This window comes from Physella acuta, unplaced genomic scaffold, assembly GCF_028476545.2.
Source record: "Physella acuta isolate Inbredline_101_S28 unplaced genomic scaffold, ASM2847654v3 ptg000079l, whole genome shotgun sequence".
Lineage (NCBI taxonomy): Eukaryota > Metazoa > Mollusca > Gastropoda > Physidae > Physella > Physella acuta.
The window spans coordinates 808,883-826,107 of NW_026731599.1; the positions used below are offsets into that span (position 1 = coordinate 808,883).

General features: G+C 40.7%; 1 protein-coding gene across 7 annotated transcripts in view; it reads left to right on the plus strand.

Moving 5' to 3' along the window:
• The window catches only part of LOC131955676 (sideroflexin-1), a 102,578-nt gene extending 89,339 nt beyond the window's left edge, over positions 1 to 13,239 (plus strand). For 5 of the 7 annotated variants that reach the window (XM_059319907.1, XM_059319879.1, XM_059319915.1 and 2 more), the window contains exons 3-10: positions 636 to 806; positions 1,359 to 1,457; positions 3,063 to 3,138; positions 7,983 to 8,068; positions 8,387 to 8,514; positions 10,307 to 10,406; positions 10,537 to 10,584; positions 12,723 to 13,239. In XM_059319907.1, coding sequence (XP_059175890.1) covers positions 636 to 806; positions 1,359 to 1,457; positions 3,063 to 3,138; positions 7,983 to 8,068; positions 8,387 to 8,514; positions 10,307 to 10,406; positions 10,537 to 10,584; positions 12,723 to 12,819 — 805 coding nt within the window. In that variant the 3' untranslated portion in view covers positions 12,820 to 13,239. The remainder of the gene's footprint in view (positions 1 to 635; positions 807 to 1,358; positions 1,458 to 3,062; positions 3,139 to 7,982; positions 8,069 to 8,386; positions 8,515 to 10,306; positions 10,407 to 10,536; positions 10,585 to 12,722) is intronic. The other 2 variants (XR_009388878.1, XR_009388879.1) reach the window with 2 other exon arrangements.
• The last annotated feature ends 3,986 nt before the right edge of the window (positions 13,240 to 17,225 follow it).

Genomic DNA, 17,225 nt, shown 5'->3' on the forward strand with positions numbered 1-17,225 from the left:
ACCTAAGCGTCAGATACACTTACCTTAGTGTCAGATACACTTACCTTAGTGTCAGATACAGATACACTTACCTAAGTGTCAGATACACTTACCTTAGTGTCAGATACAGATACACTTACCTTAGTGTCAGATACACTTACCTTAGTGTCAGATACACTTACCTTAGTGTCAGATACAGATACACTTACCTTAGTGTCAGATACAGATACACTTACCTAAGCGTCAGATACACTTACCTTAGTGTCAGATACACTTACCTTAGTGTCAGATACAGATACACTTACCTAAGTGTCAGATACACTTACCTTAGTGTCAGATACACTTACCTTAGTGTCAGATACAGATACTTACCTTAGTGTCAGATACAGATACACTTACCTAAGTGTCAGATACACTTACCTTAGTGTCAGATACACTTACCTTAGTGTCAGATACAGATACACTAACCTTGGTATGCTACCAATGGTGCATTTTTAGAGAAGTGCCCAATGAGGACATAGCATGAGACTGATCATAGTTTTGACTTAACCTAAACCATAATCTAAACCAAAACAAACATCAACAATCTTATCCCGAACCATAATCCTTACGCCAACTCTAATGCTAAACCTCTAATGTGTTTAATGTACCTCCAGGAAAGGAGAGTTGGTAGCAGGCCTAACAGAAGACAAGTTGTGGCAAGCCAAACATTTGTATGACTCCGCCTTTCACCCCGACACCAAAGAAAAAATGTTTCTCCTGGGGAGGATGTCAGCACAAGTGCCCATGAATATGACCATCACAGGTTGCATGATGACATTCTACAAGTAGGTTGACATGTGGTTGCATGATGACATTCTACAAGTAGGTTGACATCTGGTTGCATGATGACATTCTACTAGTAGGTTGACATCTGGTTGCATGATGACATTCTACTAGTAGGTTGACATCTGTCACTAGTTGCATGATGACATTTTATAAAATGTTGATATTTTATTTTATTGACTCCACATATTTTACTGACTCCACATGTTGTACTGACTCCACAGTGACTCCATGTTGTACAGACTCCATGTTGTACAGACTCCATGTTGTACTGACTCCATGTTGTACTGACTCCATGTTGTAGTGACACCACATGTTGTACTGACTTCATGTTTTACTGACTCCACATATTGTCCTGACTCCATTTTGTACTGACTCCACAGTGACTCCATATTGTACTGACTCCACAGTGACTCCATGTTGTACTGACTCCATGTTGTACTGACTCCACATATTGTACTGACTCCACATATTGTACTGACTCCACATGTTGTCCTGACTCCATATGTTTTACTGACTCCATGTTGTACTGACTCCACATGTACTGACTCTAGAACTACCCCAGCTGTGATCTTCTGGCAGTGGTTTAACCAAACGTTTAATGCTGTGGTCAACTACACCAACCGTAGTGGGGACACGCCCATTTCTCCTGTGTAAGTGAAAACAGATACTTTTTAGGGGAAACATTCAGTTAGGCTCCTAGAGGCGAACAATAATATAATAAACAATAGAGTTACATAAACATGAACAACTGAGTCACATAAACAATAAAGTCGCATAAACAATTGAGTCACATAAACAATGGAGTCACCTAAACATGACTAATTTTGTTGCAGCAAAATGTCAAATCATCACCCAACCTTGACAAGATGACGCACCTAAACATTTCTAGAAACACTTAAAATCTCACCTAAACATTTCCAGAAACACTTAGAAATCTCACAATATTAAAATAAAGCAGGAGTGATCTCCCATTAACTTTCTCCAATATTCTTTTAAAACAATAATGGGGGTTGCTACGAGGGGGTATGGATATGATTTTTAATCAAATTTTTTTAAATACTTAAATTTTAAAAAATAGAATAGAATAAACCAGGAGTGATCTCCCCTAAACTTTCTCGAATATTCTAATATAACACTACGTGGGATGGCAACTCGGAATATAGACATGATTTTTGTTTACTTAAACTTTTAAAAATAGAATAAAATCTAGTAGAAAAAAGAATTGCGCACCAAGCAAACGCCAGAACAAAATGTGCATAATAGTGCCCAATATTATTAGTACTTTATATATTTTGAGAAATCGGAAATAGCGTAAATTAGTACTTCTGGTCAACGGAATTTACTCAAAAATTGACAGAAGGTAGAGAAGTAGAACTTTTACTTACATGTTAAATTTTATTTATTTATCTGAAGTAGTACTCAAGTTATAGGCTTTTTAAAAATTCAAAGTAGAAAAAGTACCACTTCCGGTTATTGGCAATCGCTCAAAAGTTGATACAGATCTACGATTTTGATAAAATACTTATATATGAAATTTCATCAACCTAGCTGTAACTGTACTCAAGGTATCGTGTTTACCCACTCACAGACACACACACACAGACACACACACAGACATATGGACAAGATTGCAAAATTATGTTTTTCCGTATCAGTGAGGTGTAAAACGTCGAGATTTGTAAAAATCTCCAATTTTTTTTTTTGCACGATTACAAGACTTTCTCTATCCTGCGTATAGCCTATATGAGAAAGTATAAAAAAGCACTGTGCATGAAATGAACAGCAAAAAGTGTGTGTATAATAGTGCGGAACATTAGGGCTTTATAAAAAAAAATTAGAATTTTCAAAGAGTGAATTCATCAGCTTATTAAGTAACATTTTATGTCACATTCATTGTCCTCAGTGAAAAATTTAAAATAACTCGGTCCAGTAGAATTTAGATTTAGACATAATTAAACAACAAAAGTAATTTAGCATGACAAATAGGTCTCCTAATTAGATTTGACTAGTTTAGACACTTAATACAATAGAAATAATTTTGTCACTAAGTGAAATATGACTAATTTAGTCACCCATTGCAACATTACTAATTTAGTCACCAATGAACCATGACTAATTAGGTCACCAATTAAACATTACTAATTTAGTCACTTAACAAATTATGACTAATTTAGTCACCTAACAAATTATGACTAATTTAGTCACCTAACAAATTATGACTAATTTAGGCACCTAACAAATTATGACTAATTTAGGCATCTGGGTGTCTCCTATGTAATGGCCACTGGAGGAGCTGTGACAACGGCCTTGACACTTAACAACATGGTCAAGGTAAGATGTTGATAGACACTTAACAACATGGTCAAGGTAAGATGTTGATAGACACTTAACATGGTCAAGGTAAGATGTTGATAGACACTTAACAACATGGTCAAGGTAAGATGTTGATAGACACTTAACAACATGGTCAAGGTAAGATGTTGATAGACACTTAACATGGTCAAGGTAAGATGTTGATAGACACTTAACAACATGGTCAAGGTAAGATGTTGATAGACACTTAACAACATGGTCAAGGTAAGATGTTGATAGACACTTAACAACATGGTCAAGGTAAGATGTTGATAGACACTTAACAACATGGTCAAGGTAAGATGTTGATAGACACTTAACAACATGGTCAAGGTAAGATGTTGATAGACACTTAACAACATGGTCAAGGTAAGATGTTGATAGATACTTAACAACATGGTCAAGGTAAGATGTTGATAGACACTTAACAACATGGTCAAGGTAAGATGTTGATAGACACTTAACAACATGGTCAAGGTAAGATGTTGATAGACACTTAACATGGTCAAGGTAAGATGTTGATAGACACTTAACAACATGGTCAAGGTAAGATGTTGATAGACACTTAACATGGTCAAGGTAAGATGTTGATAGACACTTAACAACATGGTCAAGGTAAGATGTTGATAGACACTTAACATGGTCAAGGTAAGATGTTGATAGACACTTAACAACATGGTCAAGGTAAAATGTTGATAGACACTTAACAACATGGTCAAGGTAAGATGTTGATAGACACTTAACAACATGGTCAAGGTAAGATGTTGATAGACACTTAACAACATGGTCAAGGTAAGATGTTGATAGACACTTAACAACATGGTCAAGGTAAGATGTTGATAGATACTTAACAACATGGTCAAGGTAAGATGTTGATTGACACTTAACAACATGGTTAAGGTAAGATGTTGATAGACACTTAACAACATGGTCAAGGTAAGATGTTGATAGACACTTAACAACATGGTCAAGGTAAGATGTTGATAGATACTTAACAACATGGTCAAGGTAAGATGTTGATAGACACTTAACAACATGGTCAAGGTAAGATGTTGATAGACACTTAACATGGTCAAGGTAAGATGTTGATAGACACTTAACAACATGGTCAAGGTAAGATGTTGATAGACACTTAACAACATGGTCAAGGTAAGATGTTGATAGACACTTAACAACATGGTCAAGGTAAGATGTTGATAGACACTTAACAACATGGTCAAGGTAAGATGTTGATAGACACTTAACAACATGGTCAAGGTAAGATGTTGATAGACACTTAACAACATGGTCAAGGTAAGATGTTGATAGACACTTAACAACATGGTCAAGGTAAGATGTTGATAGACACTTAACAACATGGTCAAGGTAAGATGTTGATAGACACTTAACAACATGGTCAAGATAAGATGTTGATAGACACTTAACAACATGGTCAAGGTAAGATGTTGATAGACACTTAACAACATGGTCAAGGTAAGATGTTGATAGACACTTAACAACATGGTCAAGATAAGATGTTGATAGACACTTAACAACATGGTCAAGGTAAGATGTTGATAGACACTTAACATGGTCAAGGTAAGATGTTGATAGACACTTAACAACATGGTCAAGGTAAGATGTTGATAGACACTTAACAACATGGTCAAGGTAAGATGTTGATAGACACTTAACAACATGGTCAAGGTAAGATGTTGATAGATACTTAACAACATGGTCAAGGTAAGATGTTGATAGACACTTAACAACATGGTCAAGGTAAGATGTTGATAGACACTTAACATGGTCAAGGTAAGATGTTGATAGACACTTAACAACATGGTCAAGGTAAGATGTTGATAGACACTTAACAACATGGTCAAGGTAAGATGTTGATAGACACTTAACAACATGGTCAAGGTAAGATGTTGATAGACACTTAACAACATGGTCAAGGTAAGATGTTGATAGACACTTAACAACATGGTCAAGGTAAGATGTTGATAGACACTTAACAACATGGTCAAGGTAAGATGTTGATAGACACTTAACAACATGGTCAAGGTAAGATGTTGATAGACACTTAACAACATGGTCAAGGTAAGATGTTGATAGACACTTAACAACATGGTCAAGGTAAGATGTTGATAGATACTTAACAACATGGTCAAGGTAAGATGTTGATAGACACTTAACAACATGGTCAAGGTAAGATGTTGATAGACACTTAACAACATGGTCAAGGTAAGATGTTGATAGACACTTAACAACATGGTCAAGGTAAGATGTTGATAGACACTTAACAACATGGTCAAGGTAAGATGTTGATAGACACTTAACAACATGGTCAAGGTAAGATGTTGATAGACACTTAACAACATGGTCAAGGTAAGATGTTGATAGACACTTAACAACATGGTCAAGGTAAGATGTTGATAGACACTTAACAACATGGTCAAGGTAAGATGTTGATAGACACTTAACAACATGGTCAAGGTAAGATGTTGATAGACACTTAACAACATGGTCAAGGTAAGATGTTGATAGACACTTAACAACATGGTCAAGGTAAGATGTTGATAGACACTTAACAACATGGTCAAGGTAAGATGTTGATAGACACTTAACAACATGGTCAAGGTAAGATGTTGATAGACACTTAACATGGTCAAGGTAAGATGTTGATAGACACTTAACAACATGGTCAAGGTAAGATGTTGATAGACACTTAACAACATGGTCAAGGTAAGATGTTGATAGATACTTAACAACATGGTCAAGGTAAGATGTTGATTGACACTTAACAACATGGTCAAGGTAAGATGTTGATAGACACTTAACAACATGGTCAAGGTAAGATGTTGATAGACACTTAACAACATGGTCAAGGTAAGATGTTGATAGACACTTAACAACATGGTCAAGATAAGATGTTGATAGACACTTAACAACATGGTCAAGATAAGATGTTGATAGACACTTAACAACATGGTCAAGGTAAGATGTTGATAGACACTTAACATGGTCAAGGTAAGATGTTGATAGACACTTAACAACATGGTCAAGGTAAGATGTTGATAGACACTTAACAACATGGTCAAGGTAAGATGTTGATAGACACTTAACAACATGGTCAAGGTAAGATGTTGATAGACACTTAACAACATGGTCAAGGTAAGATGTTGATAGACACTTAACAACATGGTCAAGGTAAGATGTTGATAGACACTTAACAACATGGTCAAGGTAAGATGTTGATAGACACTTAACAACATGGTCAAGGTAAGATGTTGATAGACACTTAACAACATGGTCAAGGTAAGATGTTGATAGACACTTAACAACATGGTCAAGGTAAGATGTTGATAGACACTTAACAACATGGTCAAGGTAAGATGTTGATAGACACTTAACAACATGGTCAAGATAAGATGTTGATAGACACTTAACATGGTCAAGGTAAGATGTTGATAGACACTTAACAACATGGTCAAGGTAAGATGTTGATAGACACTTAACAACATGGTCAAGGTAAGATGTTGATAGACACTTAACAACATGGTCAAGGTAAGATGTTGATAGACACTTAACAACATGGTCAAGGTAAGATGTTGATAGACACTTAACAACATGGTCAAGGTAAGATGTTGATAGACACTTAACAACATGGTCAAGGTAAGATGTTGATAGACACTTAACAACATGGTCAAGGTAAGATGTTGATAGACACTTAACAACATGGTCAAGGTAAGATGTTGATAGACACTTAACAACATGGTCAAGGTAAGATGTTGATAGACACTTAACAACATGGTCAAGGTAAGATGTTGATAGACACTTAACAACATGGTCAAGGTAAGATGTTGATAGACACTTAACAACATGGTCAAGGTAAGATGTTGATAGACACTTAACATGGTCAAGGTAAGATGTTGATAGACACTTAACAACATGGTCAAGGTAAGATGTTGATAGACACTTAACAACATGGTCAAGGTAAGATGTTGATAGACACTTAACATGGTCAAGGTAAGATGTTGATAGACACTTAACAACATGGTCAAGGTAAGATGTTGATAGACACTTAACAACATGGTCAAGGTAAGATGTTGATAGACACTTAACAACATGGTCAAGGTAAGATGTTGATAGACACTTAACAACATGGTCAAGGTAAGATGTTGATAGACACTTAATATGGTCAAGGTAAGATGTTGATAGACACTTAACAATATAGTCAAGGTAAGATGTTGATAGACACTTAATATGGTCAAGGTAAGATGTTGATAGACACTTAACATGGTCAAGGTAAGATGTTGATAGACACTTAACATGGTCAAGGTAAGATGTTGATAGACACTCAACAACATGGTCAAGGTAAGATGTTGATAGACACTTAACAACATGGTCAAGGTAAGATGTTGATAGACACTTAACAACATGGTCAAGGTAAGATGTTGATAGATACTTAACAACATGGTCAAGGTAAGATGTTGATAGACACTTAACAACATGGTCAAGGTAAGATGTTGATAGATACTTAACATGGTCAAGGTAAGATGTTGATAGACACTTAACAACATGGTCAAGGTAAGATGTTGTAAGCAGACACTTAATGTTTAGGTTGATAGCAGATGTTTAGGTTTATAACAGATGTTTAGGTTTATAACAGATGTTTAGGTTTATAACAGATGTTTAGGTTTATAACAGATGTTTAGGTTTATAACAGATGTTTAGGTTTATAACAGATGTTTAGGTTTATAACAGATGTTTAGGTTTATAACAGATGTTTAGGTTTATAACAGATGTTTAGGTTTATAACAGATGTTTTTTGTTACTTTCAGAAATTCCCTGCCATCATTGGGAGGTTTGTGCCTTTTGCTGCTGTAGCTGCGGCCAACTGTATCAACATCCCGTGTATGAGGAGCAGGTACGACAAGAGCCCCACACAACCAACCCTCTCCTCCCCACACAATTCACTCCCCCACACAACCCTTGCACACACAAGAGCCACTCTCCATCAAAACTCTCCCCCACACAATCCTCTCCTCCCCACACAACCCTCTTGTCCCCACACAAACCTCTCCCCCACACAACCCTCGCACACACAAGAGCCTCTCTCCCCTACAACCCTGTCCCCTACACAAGCAACTCACACACATGAGCCTGTCCCCCACACAATTCTTCTTCCTCCCCCCCCCCTCACACACACAAGCCTCTCCTTGACTCTATGTTGTGTCTATGACAGAGAACTGATGCAGGGCATCCCAGTACTGGACAGTGAAGGCAACAAAGTTGGTGAGTCAAAGCGTGCCGCCAGCAGCGCCATCACACAAGTGGTTATATCCAGAGTCATCATGGCCATGCCAGGGATGTGTAAGTTGTCTACATGCTCTTGTGGTCCTGTATGGTGTTGTGGTCCTGTATGGTGTTGTGGTCCTGTATGGTGTTGTGGTCCTGTATGGTGTTGTGGTCCTGTATGGTGTTGTGGTCCTGTATGGTCCTGTATGGTGTTGTGGTCCTGTATGGTGTTGTGGTCCTGTATGGTGTTGTGGTCCTGTATGGTGTTGTGGTCCTGTATGGTGTTGTGGTCCTGTATGGTGTTGTGGTCCTGTATGGTGTTGTGGTCCTGTATGGTCTTGTGGTCCTGTATGGTGTTGTGGTCCTGTATGGTGTTGTGGTCCTGTATGGTGTTGTGGTCCTGTATGGTGTTGTGGTCCTGTATGGTCTTGTGGTCCTGTATGGTCTTGTGGTCCTGTATGGTGTTGTGGTCCTGTATGGTGTTGTGGTCCTGTATGGTGTTGTGGTCCTGTATGGTGTTGTGGTCCTGTATGGTGTTGTGGTCCTGTATGGTCTTGTGGTCCTGTATGGTCTTGTGGTCCTGTATGGTGTTGTGGTCCTGTATGGTGTTGTGGTCCTGTACATGCTGCTGGTGTTGTGGTCCTGTATGGTGTTGTGCTCCTGTATGGTGTTGTGGTCCTGTACATGCTGGTGTTGTGGTCCTGTACATGCTGGTCTTGTGGTCCTGTATGGTGTTGTGGTCCTGTATGGTGTTGTGGTCCTGTATGGTGTTGTGGTCCTGTATGGTGTTGTGGTCCTGTATGGTGTTGTGGTCCTGTATGGTGTTGTGGTCCTGTATGGTGTTGTGGTCCTGTATGGTGTTGTGGTCCTGTATGGTGTTGTGGTCCTGTATGGTCTTGTGGTCATGTATGGTCTTGTGGTCCTGTATGGTGTTGTGGTCCTGTATGGTGTTGTGGTCCTGTATGGTCTTGTGGTCCTGTATGGTCTTGTGGTCCTGTTGTATGGTGTTGTGGTCCTGTATGGTCTTGTGGTCCTGTATGGTCTTGTGGTCCTGTATGGTGTTGTGGTCCTGTATGGTGTTGTGGTCCTGTATGGTGTTGTGGTCCTGTATGGTGTTGTGGTCCTGTATGGTGTTGTGGTCCTGTATGGTGTTGTGGTCCTGTATGGTCTTGTGGTCCTGTATGGTGTTGTGGTCCTGTATGGTGTTGTGGTCCTGTATGGTGTTGTGGTCCTGTATGGTGTTGTGGTCCTGTATGGTCTTGTGGTCCTGTACATGCTGCTGGTCTTGTGGTCCTGTATGGTGTTGTGGTCCTGTATGGTGTTGTGGTCCTATATGGTGTTGTGGTCCTGTATGGTCTTGTGGTCCTGTATGGTCTTGTGGTCCTGTATGGTCTTGTGGTCCTGTATGGTGTTGTGGTCCTGTACATGCTGGTGTTGTGGTCCTGTACATGCTGGTGTTGTGGTCCTGTACATGCTGGTGTTGTGGTCCTGTATGGTGTTGTGGTCCTGTATGGTGTTGTGGTCCTGTACATGCTGCTGGTGTTGTGGTCCTGTATGGTGTTGTGGTCCTGTATGGTGTTGTGGTCCTGTATGGTGTTGTGGTCCTGTATGGTGTTGTGCTCCTGTATGGTGTTGTGCTCCTGTACATGCTGGTGTTGTGGTCCTGTACATGCTGGTGGTGTTGTGGTCCTGTATGGTGTTGTGGTCCTTACATGCTGGTGTTGTGGTCCTGTACATGCTGCTGGTGTTGTGGCTGTGTAGATGCAGCTGTCCCATGCAGTTGCTGCTATGTTGTTGTTGTTGGCCTGTGGTGTTGTTCAATGTGATGTATAGTCATCAAGTAACACCACTGAATCTATTCCCGCAGTGATCCCCCCTTTTATCATGAACAGTTTAGAGAAGAAATCATTCATGCACAGGATGCCATGGCTGAATGCACCCATCCAAGTAGGAATGATAGGTGTCTTGTAAGTAGACTCTCATTAGTCTTTCATAAAGTCGTCTGTATATTAGAAAAAGTCCTTAGCTAAATAATTATAATAAAAAAGTATTTCGTCATTGTAAAGAATTTAAAAAATGACATCTTAACTTTTTTAGGCTGGTTTTTGCTACCCCTCTTTGCTGCGCCTTGTTCCCTCAGAAAAGGTGAGTGCTGTTTTACAGGACAATGTCCTACACAACTATGTCCTTAGAGTACAAACCTCATACGGGACGGCTTCTCTCCTAGAAAATAATGCTGTCCCTCTAGTCAAGTGGGCCAACAGTCCCTCTAGTCCAGTGGGCCAACAATCCCTCTAGTCCAGTGGGCCAACAGTCCCTCTAGTCCAGTGGGCCAACAGTCCCTCTAGTCCAGTGGGCCAACAGTCCCTCTAGTCCAGTGGGCAGACAGTCCCTCTAGTCCAGTGGGCCAACAGTCCCTCTAGTCTAGTGGGCCAACAGTCCCTCTAGTCCAGTGGGCCAACAGTCCCTCTAGTCCAGTGGGCCAACAGTCCCTCTAGTCCAGTGGGCAGACAGTCCCTCTAGTCCAGTGGGCCGACAGTCCCTCTAGTCCAGTGGGCCAACAGTCCCTCTAGTCCAGTGGGCCAACAGTCCCTCTAGTCCAGTGGGCCAACAGTCCCTCTAGTCCAGTGGGCCAACAGTCCCTCTAGTCCAGTGGGCGGACAGTCCCTCTAGTCCAGTGGGCCAACAGTCCCTCTAGTCCAGTGGGCCAACAGTCCCTCTAGTCCAGTGGGCCAACAGTCCCTCTAGTCCAGTGGGCCAACAGTCCCTCTAGTCCAGTGGGCCAACAGTCCCTCTAGTCCAGTGGGCCGACAGTCCCTCTAGTCCAGTGGGCCGACAGTCCCTCTAGTCCAGTGGGCCAACAGTCCCTCTAGTCCAGTGGGCCAACAGTCCCTCTAGTCCAGTGGGCCAACAGTCCCTCTACTCCAGTGGGCCAACAGTCCCTCTAGTCCAGTGGGCAGACAGTCCCTCTAGTCTAGTGGGCCAACAGTCCCTCTAGTCCAGTGGGCCAACAGTCCCTCTAGTCCAGTGGGCCAACAGTCCCTCTAGTCCAGTGGGCCAACAGTCCCTCTAGTCCAGTGGGCCAACAGTCCCTCTAGTCCAGTGGGCCAACAGTCCCTCTAGTCCAGTGGGGCAACAGTCCCTCTAGTCCGGTGGGCCAACAGTCCCTCTAGTCCAGTGGGCCAACAGTCCCTCTAGTCCAGTGGGCCAACAGTCCCTCTAGTCCAGTGGGCCAACAGTCCCTCTAGTCCAGTGGGCCAACAGTCCCTCTAGTCCGGTGGGCCAACAGTCCCTCTAGTCCAGTGGGCCAACAGTCCCTCTAGTCCAGTGGGCCAACAGTCCCTCTAGTCCAGTGGGCCAACAGTCCCTCTAGTCCAGTGGGCCGACAGTCCCTCTAGTCCAGTGGGCCGACAGTCCCTCTAGTCCAGTGGGCCGACAGTCCCTCTAGTCCAGTGGGCCGACAGTCCCTCTAGTCCAGTGGGCCAACAGTCCCTCTAGTCCAGTGGGCCAACAGTCCCTCTAGTCCAGTGGGCCGACAGTCCCTCTAGTCCAGTGGGCCGACAGTCCCTCTAGTCCGGTGGGCCAACAGTCCCTCTAGTCCGGTGGGCCAACAGTCCCTCTAGTCCGGTGGGCCAACAGTCCCTCTAGTCCGGTGGGCCAACAGTCCCTCTAGTCCAGTGGGCCAACAGTCCCTCTAGTCCAGTGGGCCAACAGTCCCTCTAGTCCAGTGGGCCAACAGTCCCTCTAGTCCAGTGGGCCAACAGTCCCTCTAGTCCAGTGGGCCAACAGTCCCTCTAGTCCAGTGGGCCGACAGTCCCTCTAGTCCAGTGGGCCGACAGTCCCTCTAGTCCAGTGGGCCGACAGTCCCTCTAGTCCAGTGGGCCGACAGTCCCTCTAGTCCAGTGGGCCGACAGTCCCTCTAGTCCAGTGGGCCGACAGTCCCTCTAGTCCAGTGGGCCGACAGTCCCTCTAGTCCAGTGGGCCGACAGTCCCTCTAGTCCAGTGGGCCGACAGTCCCTCTAGTCCAGTGGGCCGACAGTCCCTCTAGTCCAGTGGGCCGACAGTCCCTCTAGTCCAGTGGGCCGACAGTCCCTCTAGTCCAGTGGGCCGACAGTCCCTCTAGTCCAGTGGGCCGACAGTCCCTCTAGTCCAGTGGGCCAACAGTCCCTCTAGTCCAGTGGGCCAACAGTCCCTCTAGTCCAGTGGGCCAACAGTCCCTCTAGTCCAGTGGGCCAACAGTCCCTCTAGTCCAGTGGGCCAACAGTTTTCTATCTACCCCCCAGCTCCATGTCCGTGTCCAGCCTGGAGCCAGAAGTGCGAGACAAGATCCTGGCCCTGCCCAACCCTCCCAGCACAGTGTACTTCAACAAGGGCCTCTAGCTGGGGCACAACCAGCTCAGCTACAAACTTTGGCTGGCTGGCTGGCTGACTGGCTGGCTGGCTGCTGATATCTGATCTGAGACATGCTGGACCAGAAGAGATCTAACAGATTGTGTTGATGTTAGCCTCATTGTTCTTGTAGCTTTTGACCAGTTTTAACATTTGATTTTCTGTAGGATTTACCAGGTTTATAAGTTGATGTTCTTGTAGGTTTTACCAGGTTTGAAAGTTGATGTTCTTGTAGGTTTTGCTAGGTATGAAAGTTGATGTTCTTGTAGGTTTTGCTAGGTATGAAAGTTGGTCTTGTAGGTTTTGATGGTTTGAAAGTTGATGTTCTTGTAGAATTTGAAATGCCCCTGTTGAGATTACTTATACATACATATATACTCAGGTGGAAAAATACATATATGCAACAAATCATGTTGTTTGTTGACTTGACATGTTTGGTGACTTGAAGCAAGATTCTTTAGTTTGTTAACACTACCATATAGCTAGCAATATGTTTGTTAACACTACCATATAGCTAGCAATATGTTTGTTAACACTACCATATAGCTAGCAATATGTTTGTTAACACTACCATTTAGCTAGCAATATGTTTGTTAACACTACCATTTAGCTAGCAATATGTTTGTTAACACTACCCCATATAGCTAGCAATATGTTTGTTAACACTACCATATAGCTAGCAATATGTTTGTTAACACTACCATATAGCTAGCAATATGTTTGTTAACACTACCCCATATAGCTAGCAATATGTTTGTTAACACTACCATATAGCTAGCAATATGTTTGTTAACACTACCCCATATAGCTAGCAATATGTTTGTTAACACTACCATTTAGCAAGCAGTATGTTTGTTAACACTACCATTTAGCTAGCAATATGTTTGTTAACACTACCATTTAGCTAGCAATATGTTTGTTAACACTACCATTTAGCTAGCAATATGTTTGTTAACACTACCCCATATAGCTAGCAATATGTTTGTTAACACTACCATATAGCTAGCAATATGTTTGTTAACACTACCCCATATAGCTAGCAATATGTTTGTTAACACTACCATATAGCTAGCAATATGTTTGTTAACACTACCATATAGCTAGCAATATGTTTGTTAACACTACCCCATATAGCTAGCAATATGTTTGTTAACACTACCATATAGCTAGCAATATGTTTGTTAACACTACCATTTAGCTAGCAATATGTTTGTTAACACTACCATTTAGCTAGCAATATGTTTGTTAACACTACCATTTAGCTAGCAATATGTTTGTTAACACTACCCCATATAGCTAGCAATATGTTTGTTAACACTACCATTTAGCTCACAGTCTAGCCCAGGGCGCCAAATCGCACCATGCTGGGGCGCCGGCGGAACCGCCTGTTTTAGCATAGTAAACGACTAATAGTACCCCAACTTATTCATAGTCTTTTGCACTCACTTAAACGAACGTAGGCGCCATAGCGAACACGGGAAGGCCCGGGGCGCCAGAGGACGCGTGGATTTGATTCACTTAAAGACTATAGTAACCTTTCTTATCCATAGTCTATCGCACTGTTTAAAACGAAATTATGCACCATAGCGTTCACAGGATATACCAGGGCGCCGGCGGACGCGACTGTTTCAATTTAGTGAACAATTATAATACCCCAAGCTTATCCGCAAACGGAAAGAAGTAAACATAGAGGACATTTAGGAGCTGGCTTCTTAACTGTTATTGGTTTAAAAAAATAATTTGTAAAAAGTACGTTCAGTGTATAAAATAAAGAAAAGTATTAAAAGGCAGTATTTAAAATAGCTACATCATGGCACTTGATCAATCCCCGCTAATTATGTAATTATTTTTTTCCCAACACCGAAACAAAGTAATGAAAAGTAAACTCCCCCTCCCCCCATGTAATGGGTTTTTTAAAGGGAAGTAATTGTGTTTTCTTAATTTATCAAGGGAAGTAATGAGCGCTAAAGGATTAAATAAAAATAATTTTCAGACACAGAATTTTTGTGAAAGTTGATACATTTAAAAAAAAATTGTTTGATGGAATTTGGAAATGCCGGCAATTATTATTATACGTTTGAAAAATGAAATTTTTTTTACACCTTCAATATTATTTTTTTAAAATCATAAATTTAGACAATGAGCACTTTATAACACTATGCCGATAATAATGGAATAAATTCTTATATTCCTTTGAAATGGTCTGCTATTTTACAAACATACGGAGTCTCGAGTTCCAATTCTGGGGTTCGTGTCAGTAGATCGTTGATATCCGCCCAGATGGGTACCTGACTTGGTGGCTGGGCATAAAACACATCCCTTCATATACAGAGCTCACAGTGGGCATAGTGCTAAACACATCCCTTCATATACAGAGCTCACAGAAACTGATACAGCGCCCCATGGACTGGCAGGTTTGAAAAGAACTTGAAGGTACACCATAGACAAAACTCTAAGTAACTAAAATTGTTGAAGGTACACCATAGACAAAACTCTAAGTAACTAAAATTGTTGAAGGTACACCATAGACAAAACTCTAAGTAACTAAAATTGTTGAAGGTACACCATAGACAAAACTCTAAGTAACTAAAATTGTTGAAGGTACACCATAGACAAAACTCTAAGTAACTAAAATTGTTGAAGGTACACCATAGACAAAACTCTAAGTAACTAAAATTGTTGAAGGTACACCATAGACAAAACTCTAAGTAACTAAAATTGTTGAAGGTACACCATAGACAAAACTCTAAGTAACTAAAATTGTTGAAGGTACACCATAGACAAAACTCTAAGTAAAATTGTTGAAGGTACACCATAGACAAAACTCTAAGTAAAATTGTTGAAGGTACACCATAGACAAAACTCTAAGTAACTAAAATTGTTGAAGGTACACCATAGACAAAACTCTAAGTAACTAAAATTATTGAAGGTACACCATAGACAAAACTCTAAGTAACTAAAATTGTTGAAGGTACACCATAGACAAAACTCTAAGTAACTAAAATTGTTGAAGGTACACCATAGACAAGTAACTAAAATTGTGACGTAAACTATCCAACTGTAGGTACTACACTTGTGAACCCCTCTTGTTTCTGTCCTTAATGTTTTGTGGACACATTTTGCCACTTACATTTTTTCCTCAAACGAAACACCCCTGAGGTTATCTTACATTTACCTGCCACCACCCGTCTCACCCCTCAACTCTATTTCAACTTGTAGAAAATAGTCAAGCTTAGACCAAAACTAAAGCAGGAGAGAGCGCAGGAACTTGAGGAACGTTGACATTTCTAACACGGCCAACTTGGCAGTCTGTTCAACCCCTTGGCCAGATATGTCGTGCATGGTCTCAGGCATACAGATGTAGGCTAGACAGATGATTTTTCTTTAAGGTGTCAATTATAGAATATATATAACCATAAAACTAACCCTAGCCCAGGGGTCGGCAACCTTTTGAGACTGAAGAGCCAAAAAATGCAATTTACAAAATTTACTAGTTTTTAAAGAGCCACTAACATTTTTTTTCAATGTTTAGGATTAGGTATATAGATCTAATATATAAAGCTCAGTTCTGTATGTAACGCATATGTTTGTCGTTGGTCTTGGATGGATTTAAGTGTTAGACAATTATCGTGCGCATTTGTCTAAATTTATGAGTTAATAAATTACTATTGAAAGTGTTGGGAAATAATTTTCATTTTTCAAATTATAGTAATAATTGTCGGCATGTTCATTAAACACAAGTTTTAAAAAAATATCATCTTTTACAAAAATTCTAATTATGTCTTTATTTAGTCCTATAGCACTTACTTCCCTTTGATAAATTAGGAAAATACAATTACTTCCCTTTATAAAACCATTGCATTAGTGGAAAATAATTTACTTTTTATTACTTTGTTTTGGTGTTGGGAAAAAAAAAATACATAATTAGCGGGGATTGATCAAGTGCAAATGTTGTAGGTATTTTACGGATAAGCTTGGAGTATTAAAATTGTTCATTAAGTTGAAACAGGCGCGTTCGTTTAAGTGAGTGCAAAAGACTATGAATAAGTTGGGGTACTATAGTCGTTCATTAAGCTAAAACAGGTGATTCCGCCCCGGGCGTTCATGTTCGCGTTAGTGTTTTCTTTGTGTTTAGGTGGGTTTGCGTTAGTGGTTGCGTTTTGATTTGGTTCGTTTTTGTTCTTTCTTTTTTCGTTTTTGTTTGTGTTTTTTTTGTTTGGGTTTGTATTTGTGTTTTTGGTTGGTTTTGCGTTTGGATTTGGTTTGTTTTCGTTTGCTTTTTCGTTGTTTTTTTTTTTTTTTGTTGGTATTGGTGTTTGTGGTTGGGTTTGTTGTTAGGTTTTTGTTTTCGTTTGCTTTTTTGTTTGTTTTTTCTTTGTGTTTGTATTGGTGTTTGT